At 34.7% G+C, this 11,633-nt stretch overlaps 1 protein-coding gene across 2 annotated transcripts; it reads left to right on the top strand.

The window, feature by feature from the left end:
* The first annotated feature begins 4,722 nt into the window (after positions 1–4,722).
* LOC114713455 (putative clathrin assembly protein At5g35200) lies at positions 4,723–10,107 on the top strand. Of its 2 annotated transcripts, none has more exons than XM_028898108.1 (16): positions 4,723–4,855; positions 5,414–5,535; positions 5,621–5,690; positions 5,877–5,974; positions 6,559–6,700; positions 6,776–6,876; positions 7,108–7,191; positions 7,335–7,385; positions 7,466–7,531; positions 7,612–7,677; positions 7,759–7,839; positions 7,935–8,012; positions 8,403–8,573; positions 8,712–8,787; positions 9,091–9,200; positions 9,313–10,107. In XM_028898108.1, exons 2-16 carry the CDS (start codon positions 5,440–5,442, stop codon positions 9,673–9,675), a joined length of 1,653 nt encoding a protein of 550 aa, XP_028753941.1. In that variant the 5' UTR covers positions 4,723–4,855; positions 5,414–5,439; the 3' UTR covers positions 9,676–10,107. The 2 variants fall into 2 exon arrangements, with proteins under 2 accessions (XP_028753941.1, XP_028753940.1); XM_028898107.1 differs by having other exon boundaries at positions 5,411–5,535.
* The last annotated feature ends 1,526 nt before the right edge of the window (positions 10,108–11,633 follow it).

Below are 11,633 nucleotides of genomic sequence, written 5' to 3'. Positions count from 1 at the left end.
AAACAGATGCCAAATTATTATTAGTTATTAATATAAATTTATTTATTATATATTGTTAGAGTTGGACACAACGAGGAGGAGAAGATTCTTTTGATTCTAATATTGAAAGAACAGCCAAGGGGAAAGTGGGATGAGAACAAAGTTGGTGTCCAATAATTATAATACATATTTTTTGTGTGAATGATTTTAAAAATATAGAAATGAGTGCATGCATGGTGGCAATCATTGACTAAGCGCATCATATGGGACCATTTATGGATTATTAATTTATTATTATAAATTGAACTCCACCTTTAATTATTTCAACAACAATAAAATATTTCTAATTTTATCAATTAAGTTAATTGGTATATCCTTCAGCATATAATCTTTTATGTCCATTTCCTAATTAGGTTGATTTTGGATCTTTTAACTGACTGTTTAGTTGGCAGATATTATCTAATGAACTTCCATATATGTTAAGCGTTGCAGTACTTATAAGAATTAATTAAGCATGTTATTTTAATTAATCATCTATATCAATATATTACCCTCTCTATCTCTCTCTCTAATGACATAGTAGTACACAATTAACATTAATTAAGCTGCACCAGTATAAGGCGATGTACTCGTATCTGTGAAAGAATGTTTTCTTCATTTAATTGCTAAATTTTGCGCGATATACAAAAAAAGTGTTTATTTTTTTTTTACTGATATTACTGAGAATTTTTTATATGTATTCATTGAAAGAAATTTTAATCTGATCTTAACAATTGTTATTTCTTGTACCACGTGATAAAAGGTGCTTACTATGTATACCAATTATATCTATAGGCAGCAATGATAATTATATGTGTAACATTAATCATAATATTTTTGATAAAAGTGTATATTTAGTCCTCTAATCCCAAATTCACCATAATATTTAATTTGATTCATTAATTTTATAAAAATGCTTTCAGTCCTTTAATTCTAACAGCATTAAAAAAAAGTGGACATTAAGATTTAAAGCATTAACAAAACATTACCAGATAATAACATTTCAGGTTTGATTTAAAAAAAATCAAACATTATGTAAATTGTAAAAAAATAAATGTAAATATTTTAACAGATGACAAAAAGAACCAATAGAATGTGTAATAATAAACTCTAAAAATAGCTGGCAGCGCAGGGTCATGTTCAATTTGCCCTTTTCTAAGCAACTCTCTTTTCTTACTGGTCTCTTGTTTGAAGACAAGACTTTTCCCCCTTGGAGTATTCCTCAAGCAACTTGTTCATTCCGAATCCACACACACAAAGACTTAATCATATATATATATATAATTCATATATATTGCCCCCAAACTTTTTTAATTCATAATTAACAATCCCCATATGATGTCATTCCTTTGTTTTAATCAGCAGAAGCTTGTCAATTGTGAAAAAAAAATACTTATTCCAATTATCTTATCCTTATATCTCTCTCTCTTTTTTAATATATCTCGATCTCATAGTTATTTCCAATTTTATTGAAACTGTGGATTATTTCTATATATTTATTTTAGATGAGGTACAGGTTAGTGCGATTAGGTTTGCGACCTCGGTTAACTACTTGACAAAAATAATTTAATTTCATCCGAAAAATATCCTTTTTTTTAATTCAAATTTAATCTCGACATAATAATATATAACCTTGATTTTTATTTAATAGAATTCAAGTTTTTATGGAAAAGAAAGCATCTGTGGCCTGGAATGGAAAGAATATTATGCTGTGTATTTGAATTTATAGTTTGGACGTTGACCAATGTTATATAACAAGTAATGCCTCGTTTGGTGGCAAGGAATTGGAAGGAGAGAAGTGAAGTGGAAGTGGAATCAACCTTGTTGTTTGTTGGTGTTGTGCTGGAACTCAATTCTCTAGGAACTCACTTCCACCAAAAATGCTGGAACCGACTTCTACCCTATGACCCATGGAACTCATCCAGTTAATGGAAGTGAATTTTTTCAGACCATCATATCCTCAATTTTATAATTTATTGACAAGTTTGCCCTAACATTATAACCCTCCTCTTCCTAAACCATTCGACAACCTCCTCCTTTAGCAACCTCCGGCGACGACAAACGTCCATGAGAAGCAGTGATAATGATGAAGAGCACAGCTGAAGACACCGCCGACTTCAGATCTAAAGGTACAGGCGACGACGGCTTCATCTGAGATTAGGAGGCAGCAGATCATCATATAGTTGGAGGGCGACAACTTCAGATCTATAAGCATTGGAGTTGTAATCATTTTCCGCCATCGTCCTTGTCTCCCAGCCTTTCCCTCACGGCGGTGATGGCTTCAGATTTCTCAGATCTGAAGCCGTGAGGGAGACTTGCGAGTTGCAACCATCTTTGCTGTCGTCCTCGTGAGGGAGAGGTTGGCAGACTCGCGATCATCCAATTTGATTCAGACTCGCGACCATGAAGCCATGAAAAAGAGATTGTGATTTGCCCAAAACTCTCCGTCCTGTCGTCTTCCTCTTCTCTTATTTTATGGCGATGCCTCTGAGGCTCTGCTTCTGAATCTTTTTTTTTTTTTTTGAATTGCTATTGATTATTGATGGCTGATAGTTGTTTTTAAAATGGAGGATGATGGTTGTGTTTGTGTGCGGGGTGGTTATGGTGGATTGCTACGGTGGCTGGTGGCTGACGGCACGACTGAGAATTTGGACTGGGGGGAGTTTCTTTTTTTCCAGTCAAGGCATATAGGTCTTTTCACATTATAAATGGATATTTTTATTACAAATTATATCTCACTTCCATTGCATACCAAACATACTTTAGAATCACCTCCACTCCACTTCTACTTCCACTTCCATAAAAGCTCTTCTATATACCAAACGAGGGTAAATTAAAATTTTTGATCGGGTCAAAATTTCTCAGACAAAAAAGCAGTCAATATTTCAAACCAGGAGGAAAAAAATATAACGTGAAAGGAGTAAAAAGAAAATATCAAAATTATTGTGGATGTGTTTGGTAGCTCTTGAGTTACGGTGTTTGGCCAAATCAAGATCTTGAACTGTAGGATAAACTCATTCGGTTTGATTTATTATTTAACAATTTGCATCCATTTGTTGTAATATCATTTTTAATTGACTTTTTTTGTTGCCACAATTTTTAATAAGGATTAATGTCATTGTTGATCTAATATTGATTTTGATATCTATAATTTCATTTTAATTGATGCATGTCGTAAATTATGAAATAAAATGAACATGTCATGATTGGCGCAGACAATCAGTAACTGTCAATAAAAGCACAAAAAAGGTTGAGTCTGGCTAAATAGTTAATCTTTCGTAACTTGGTAAATTTTCACAAGAAGACATATTTACATATAGTTTCTAATAATATTTCAAACATGATTCTCTTTTATAAGAAGATACATATACTTAGAAAAAATCGTAATAAAAACACACAAGACAATTTACAAGAAAATTTTATTTTCCAAATTCTGTAAGTGCATGGTACTCTTATTGAATTTAATGTTAAAATGAAAACATGATAACTATATTTATATTTTTTTCAGAATTATATTTATTCAAATTATAATTATAATAGGAATAGAAATAATATGAATAATTAAAAACTTCAAGTATCCTCTAAAAAATTACTCATTTTATTGAGTAGAAAGTCGAATGAAAAACAGTCAGTTATAATAGGGTATGTTTAGAATAATTTATAAATAATTTTTTTAATTATAATTTATAAAAGGAAAGATCCTAAAAAAGTGATTATTAAATTTCAAAATTCTAAATTAGTATTAGTTACTATACTCGTAAAGAAAATGACTACATTCGAAAAGCAAATGACAATACATTTTGTAGTAATTCTTGATTTAGAAATTTGAAATTTAATAGTCATTTTTTAAAGATTTTTCTTTTATAAAATATAAAATGAATATATGAGAGTACTTTTATATTAATTTATGTGAAATGTGCGTTTTTAAACGCCGCCCATAATCCTAGTGCGTTAACCCGAACTGAACGCCTTCTTGATAATTGCCGCGCGTTTGTCTTCAGACAGCTAGCAGGGGAGAAGAACTGCATATGCGCTAAGGACAAATGTAGAAGATAAAACCCAGTCTCAAACTTGAAGTTTGCCCTTTGTAATTACAAAACAAAACCCACTTTATTTTTATTTTTATTTTATAAACATGGAGATAGATTTTTATTTCAGAATCTCCAACCCTATTCCTTTTGGCTTTTATTTTTGTGCGGGACAAACTCCAAATTTCATAGCAACATAGGCTTCAAATTCTTCCAAAGCCTAGTGAATTCTCATATATAAAATTTTAATAAAAACAGGTAAAATAAAAGAGTATAAAAATTAATTAATTAAATTGATTAAAAATTCTCTTCCTATATGAGATGAATTTTGTATGTAAAAAATAATTTTTTAAAATAATTACATGTGTTTGCTAAACAAGCACTAGATGACAGTGTTTTTTTATATGGAATTATTATTATTTTCCAACTGAATGTCATGCTAAGAAGTCTTAATATACAAAACTAAATTGACCATTCTCAATTAGAAAATTACTATCACATCCCCGGTATCATGGCGCATTCGTTTAACCAGAAAGGACAGTACAGCTCCATCCACCCCCGCATTTTCATATTCTGAGACAAGAAAAACGAAAATATGCTAAAAAAATATATACTAATTAAAAAGGCAATTGCAAATTACGTCTTAGACGCCGACGATCCAACCAATTAACCAAACCAAGCTCAAATTGGTTCTCCACTGTTTTGTTGTTCTGGTCATAGAGCCAGCATCTCCCTCTTTTTCCCCTCCTCTCTCCTCATTCTCTGTTCTTCGTTCTCTTCATCTCTCTCTCTTCTCGATTCAGCTACAGGTAAATCCAGCTCAGTCAACTCGTTTCGCTTCTGTGGTTCATCTTTTTTATTTCTCTTTTCGCGGATTATCTGCTGATGTACTTGTTTAATTGTGTGAATCGGTTTGCTCTTGTAATGTCCTAGATCCTTCTTTATCATCTTTTTTTTTCTTTCTAATTTTGTCCAAGGGGAGATATTGCTTGGTTGTTATGGTTGATGTTGATTTTAATCTCGTCAAAGAAAATTCAGTGAACTGACCATGCCTTGAATAATGCGATGGCTTTCCATGTAGCTTTGTTTTGGTCAAAATCTCTTAGTTCTCGTTGCAATCCCAGTGATGATTGAAAAGATTATTGGTGATATTATTGATTTTGGAATTTTGAAGTCTGTTCTTGGATTGGAGTTCTAAGGATGGTTACTATAGGGCCGGTGGTGGTTGTCTACTTGTTTGGATCTGAATAGATTCACAATTTACACTATTTTGTTTTTATTTGCTGTTCGAGACTTGGAATATTTGATGTGTAATTAAAGGGATGAGCCTTGGAATTGACCAAAATCTTATCCTCGGTTTCCAGCAGGATTTCCTGATTGAGAGAGGGAGAGAATGTCAGGAGGCACGCAGAATAGTTTAAGAAAAGCTCTCGGAGCCCTGAAGGACACGACAACAGTTTCATTGGCTAAAGTCAACAGTGATTACAAGGTGATTCTCATGCGCATAATCTCTTTCATCACATGCTCAGTCACGCGTATTCCCATATCTCCTTACATGATATCATGTTTTGCAGGAATTGGACATTGCTATAGTGAGAGCCACAAATCATGTGGAGCGTCCATCAAAGGAGAAACATATAAGAGGTTTGTCCGCTCCCCTGATAACTGTTCGTCCTAATGTATCGTTTTGTACAGGAACTTGTCCTATTGATCTGTTTTTGACTCATTCTATGTTTTTGCTACTTGCGAGTTGTGACGTGCTTATAGAAGGGATGGTTTGTCAGGTGTTAGGGTCTCTGCTCCATCTATTGATTGTTTTTCTTTTCGCAGCTATTTTTTCTGCGGTCTCTGCCACTAGACCTCGGGCTGATGTTGCTTATTGCATCCATGCTCTCGCAAGACGTTTGTCAAAGACACATAACTGGGCGGTAGGTATATCAGGTTTTGGTAATTATGCATCTGAGTTGTGAATATTTTAGATACCATAGGGACAAAAAACTTTTCAATGTATTCACTAAAGGATGGGGAACACGTTATGGAGCTTTTTGGAACTCGTGTTTGCTTGGCAAGTACATTTTTGAATAGTAAAGTCGTTTGGGCATTTCATCTGAATTCATTCTGCTGGATGCTTCTGTGTCATATGCGGCTATGGTGGAAACTCAAACATCATGTCTATGACCTTACTTAGTATGTGATCAATTTAATCATATCTTGCATCTCCCCATGTTATGTGATTGAGTTAATTTTAATCTTTTCATCTAGAAATGAAAGTATAATATTTATAGAAGCCATGTTTTCATGCCAACTTCTGTGGTCCTCCTGTTCTATTTTGGCCGAATCATGCATGCTCAATGTGCTTCTTTTCTGTTCCTATCATCAACTGGTGGTTGTTGGCTTACTGTGATTTGGTCGATAGAAATTTTTGCTGATAGGGTTTGGAGCCGCTGTTGTTTGAGGAATTGTGTGTTTGTGCAATTTCTATACGGTTGGCTGACAGTTTGTTTGCCCACAGGTTGCTTTAAAAACTTTAATTGTTATTCACCGTGCCCTAAGGGAAGTGGATCCCACATTCCATGAGGAACTCATAAATTATGGCAGAAGCAGAAGTCATATGCTCAACATGTCTCATTTCAAAGATGATTCCAGTCCAAATGGTAACTTAGCTTCTCTTTCTGCCATTGATGTTGTTGTCACTGCTACTAACTCCTTGGCATTTATTTGTTGCTCAGCATGGGATTATTCAGCATGGGTCCGCACTTATGCATTGTTTTTGGAGGAAAGACTGGAATGCTTTCGTGTATTGAAGTATGACATTGAGACAGATCGTCCAGTGAGTACAAATCTTCTAAATGCAATATATGTTTCATTTTGGTCGAGTATCTTTACTGTATGTAGATGACCTATGTGAACGTAATTTATTAAAGAAGAAAGTGAGATGATAACCTGATGCAGAATAATACTCACCTATGATTATTAGCGACAACCCATGCACATTTTGTTACTTCAATGCTAATAATTAACACCTTAAGGAACGATAGATTAATTGTAATTTTTGTCACAGAGGACTAAAGATTTGGACACTGCAGAGTTGTTGGAGCAGTTGCCAGCATTACAAGAACTTCTGTTTCGTGTTCTTTGTTGTCAGGTATACTTTTAATTTACTTGTTCAAGTTAAATTGGACTATAACCAAGCATTTCACAGATGATATGTCCCAATATATGAAACGAATCTTCAATGGTGATGCACTGTAATTTTTTAACAACTGATAAAACTTTTATGTGGTGCAGCCAGAGGGAGCAGCTGTGAATAACTTTGTCATTCAGCTAGCACTTTCAATGGTGGGTGAATTGTTTACGCTTTTTTTGGATAGTTTTGGTTTTCATTATGCTTTTCTGAATATAGTTTTTGTTTTAAGTAGGTCGCTTCAGAAAGCACTAAAATTTATCAAGCTATTAGTGATGGCACTATCAATCTGGTTGATAAGGTATAGTACGGTTGTGAGTTGTCTTAAATATGAAGCTTCAATATTAAACTTTTCAAGTATTAACGAGAGTATTGTCACAGTTTTTTGAGATGCAACGGTCTGATGCTTTGAGAGCTCTTGATATATACAGGAGGGCTGGGAAGCAGGTATTACTTGTAGAATTCTTTTTTATTCTTCTATTTGTCCCCGTGGTTATCTTTTAATATCCTCAATGTGACTCCTTCCAGGCTGAGAGACTGTCTGAGTTTTATGAAATATGTCGAAATCTTGATATTGGGCGAGGAGAGAAATTTGTTAAAATCGAGCAGGTTTGTTGGCTCATGTCTCTTGCCTTTTCAATTACTATTTTCTTAAAATATTTGTTTAAATACAATACTGAGTGAAATTAGTTGATGACATGAAGCCCCCTGCATCATTTCTGCAAGCCATGGAAGAGTATGTCAAAGATGCTCCCCGGGATTCAATAGTCCGCAAGGATCAGGTACGGCACTGTCTTTTCTAATCTGAACACATATCCTTACAAATCAGGAATTGACAAGACTGATGTTATGGATGCAAGTGCAAAATGAAAAAGAAGGAACTTCTAGTTGTTGTACTTATAATTGACGCAGTCATATTCCTATTGGCTATCTACTTGTCAATAACAAAAATATGCTTGCTGCTAGAAGTCGAATGCAAAGGGGAATCATTTTGACACAAGTTGTGATTAAGAAGATGGTCCAACCATTTTGTAATATGGCAGCTTGGTGAATATTTAAGTCACGTTATTCTCATGCCCAAAAAGCTTTGGAGTAATACATTGGGGTCTAAACATATGGAATCTTCTGTTAATACCTTAATAAACTGATTTCCGTGTATAATTATGGACCAGGGCATTGACAACAAAATTGCCCCTCCAAAAGAAGTTTTGGCTATAGAATACAACAAGACATCAGAGGCGCAGGAGGCACCTGCAGCACCTGTGCAGGAGTCACCTCCACCTCCCCCTCCTGAACCTGTAAAAGTGGAAGCACCTGCAGCACAACCACCGCCTGATTTGTTGGTAAATTATTGGAACTCCTCTTAGTTTCCTGCTTTTGACTTGGGCTGATTGCTAACTGGTTGATTTGGATACGATCTGATTTTTAAATGATGCTTTAGCTGCAACTACGAACTTACTTTGTTTTGGCTTGCCATCTAGAATTTGGATGATCCTGTTCCTGCTGCATCAGAGTTGGAAGAGAAGAATGCCTTGGCATTAGCCATTGTTCCTGTTGGTATGCTGTTCTTCCTTTTCCTCTATTTAATTGTATTGGTAAAATAAGGTTGTGGATTTGCACTTGTGGGTATGAATAAGTTATTTGATTATAAGTGGACTGAATGGTTCTCTTTGAAGAAGAATGATTCTAAACATTCTTAGGGCTAAACCTCCGACTTTTAACGACTTAATTGAGTGAATTATGCTTTGGCATTCCCTTCATTTCCTCCCTTGGTGTGCAGCTAAAATTTCAATACTTTAGTCTTGTAGGCATGTATCCTAGTGTCATTTCTTATGACTTACTCATTGCTGATGGTTTCAGCTGATCAGCCAACTTCTGTTTCAAAACAAGAAAATGGAACTACAGGCTGGGAATTGGCACTTGTTACAGCTCCAAGTTCTAATGAGAGTGCTTCTGCAGCTAGCAAACTGGTGAAGCCTTATTTGAAAATTTCTGCTCAATTTAATATTCTGTCCTTCATGCAGTCAGTTCATCCTTTTGTTATTCTTCTAACGAGTGTTGATGGATTATCTGAATGATCAGGCGGGAGGGTTAGACAAGCTTACACTAGACAGCCTATATGATGATGCAGTCAGAAGGAACAACCAGAATGTGAGCTATAATCCATGGGAGCCTGCGCCTATGGGAACAATGATGCAGCCGACAGTGCACGATCCATTTTTCGCTTCTAATGCGGTTGCTGCTCCTCCTTCTGTCCAGATGGCTGCCATGACCAACCAGCAGCAGGCTTTCATGTTTCAGCAGCAGCAGCAGCAGCAAATGATGATGATGGCCCCTCAGCAACAATCTTCTAACCCTTTTGGAAATCCTTATGGAGCTACTGTCCACCCCTATGGCTCGGGTGTGCCTGTTCAAGCGTACAATCCATACACCGGTCTCATGTAGACACTTCACCTGGAAAACAAATTCTTTCTACATAAAACTCGATGAAGAGAAACGCGGACGCTCAGTTTTGGATTCTGAGATTGGGAGACACCAAGGATAGACAGACTTGTACTATATGTTGTGTATGTGCAGTAGATAGCAAGAGTGAAATTCTTTATTGAATAATTTAGTGAGAGAGAGGTTTTTCATTATTTGGCTATTAAGTTCAAGAAAACTGATAATGAGCTTTTATTCAGACCACTTAGAATTTTTTTCTTTCTCCTGATCCATTACTGTTAATGCGTTAGCAGAAAAATTGTTCTGGATAACTTCTCTCAGTTTTTTCTTTTTGTTGGATTTTTTCATGTATGATAGAAATTGTTTGTATCATGTGATTATTGATACTTCATTTATCAAACAAAAATTTGTGAACTGTCAGTTTAAATGTTGTAAGTGATCACTTGTCAGCTTCCTGTAGACCACTTATGAATTTTCTGGGTAAATGCTTAATATATAGCATCACCCCACTGGCTGTTAATTTTGGTCCGTTTTGTTCCAAATGTTCAGTTTTAGCAGTTAAACCCAAAAGAAATGATTGGAGAGTGTCACAATACTCTTGCCAACAAAATTTACATGTCGTACAAGATAAATATGTAAAAAAAAATTTTTTGTCTCGATTTATGTAAAAATATTTTTTTAAAATGGTTCCAAGAGTTGTTAAACTTGCTAAGTGAAAATGAGTTCTTCCATTAGTTGGGGAGAAGTTTTCTGTATGGAAGTTAATTCTTGATGCTTCACGGCTAGAAGGAATCATGTCTAATATACAGTAACCGGATATGATTTAAGGTGTAATCAATGGTTTGAATGGTACATATTTGCCTACAATTAAATGATCGAGAGCCAGCACAATAAATTTGTGGGCGATTAGATTTTTCTTGGCATGTATAAATATTATTTATAATTATTTGCTTATTATATACTATCTCCGGTCCTTAATATAAGATCTTGTTTGACTTTTATTTTGATCCTAAATATAAGACTCTAATTCACTTTGTCTATTATATTTATACTTTTTTTTCAAGTTAATTTTCTAACAATAGTCGTTCTAACTAATACACTTGATTAATAAAGATATTTTTGGAAAGACAACATCTATTTATTACAAGTAACTAATTTAACTTTTTTTTTAATCTTCAAATTAGCTAACTAGCTCTTATAATTAGGATCAGAGGTAATACGCTGCATCCTGTTCCCCTCTCTCTGTTGTAGTCTTCCTCTGATGTGCTTTCTATCCCAGAGTGAACTGAGAGCAAATAGAGAAGATGGTTATGATGTCATCTAAAAACCTGCCAAAGTGGATGGAGGAGAAATAATAGATGAAAACGATTGTGGTGCAAATATCAATGAACTACGATAAATGCGGGACAAGGACGGAGGCTACCATAAAGCTCAGTTGATGGTGAACCAACCAAGTATCTCTGCGGAATACAAGTGATTTTCAACCCAAAATAAAAATAAATAAATAACTAAAAACATAAACAGAAGAGGTTAGTTCTCATAACGTGACGAACCAAGATTCGAATTCTCGTTGAAAAGGATATTCACATTTAGTACTCGACAGAGCCACAGATAGGATTGCTTTCAATAAAAAGATATATATGTTTTGGGTGAGGCAAAAAAAAAAAACATAAGCTAAGAGGGTTTCATCGAGTAACCCGAAATCAGTAATGACGCGATATGTGTTGCCCAGCAACTCTTTTTTTTTTTTTTTAAATCTTCCTCCTCATATACACCCTCTCTTCACATGCACCTTTTTGGTTGGGTGATTTAGTTCAAGATTTTTATTATTTAATTTAATGCAGGGGTGGTGGTCACGTGTCATGTCTCACGGGCTTTTTTTCCCCTTATTGTATTTGTCCCATGCATTAAATCGGCGTTCTTATATTTTATCCACTACATTTGATTCATATGCATGTATC

This window comes from Neltuma alba, unplaced genomic scaffold (genome assembly GCF_004799145.2).
Source record: "Neltuma alba isolate B1F8T4 unplaced genomic scaffold, ASM479914v2 tig00011426_pilon, whole genome shotgun sequence".
Lineage (NCBI taxonomy): Eukaryota > Viridiplantae > Streptophyta > Magnoliopsida > Fabales > Fabaceae > Neltuma > Neltuma alba.
Note: the sequence above shows the minus strand (reverse complement) of the source record. Positions and strands in the feature narration are given on the sequence as shown.

Excerpts from the sequence above, each read along its gene's own strand:
- LOC114713455 (XM_028898108.1), top strand. The coding sequence starts at position 5,440 with ATGTCAGGAGGCACGCAGAATAGTTTAAGAAAAGCTCTCGGAGCCCTG. Across the intron at positions 7,532-7,611 it reads CTATCAATCTGGTTGATAAG|TTTTTTGAGATGCAACGGTC; the intron begins GTATAGTACGGT and ends GTATTGTCACAG. Across the intron at positions 8,013-8,402 it reads CAATAGTCCGCAAGGATCAG|GGCATTGACAACAAAATTGC; the intron begins GTACGGCACTGT and ends ATTATGGACCAG.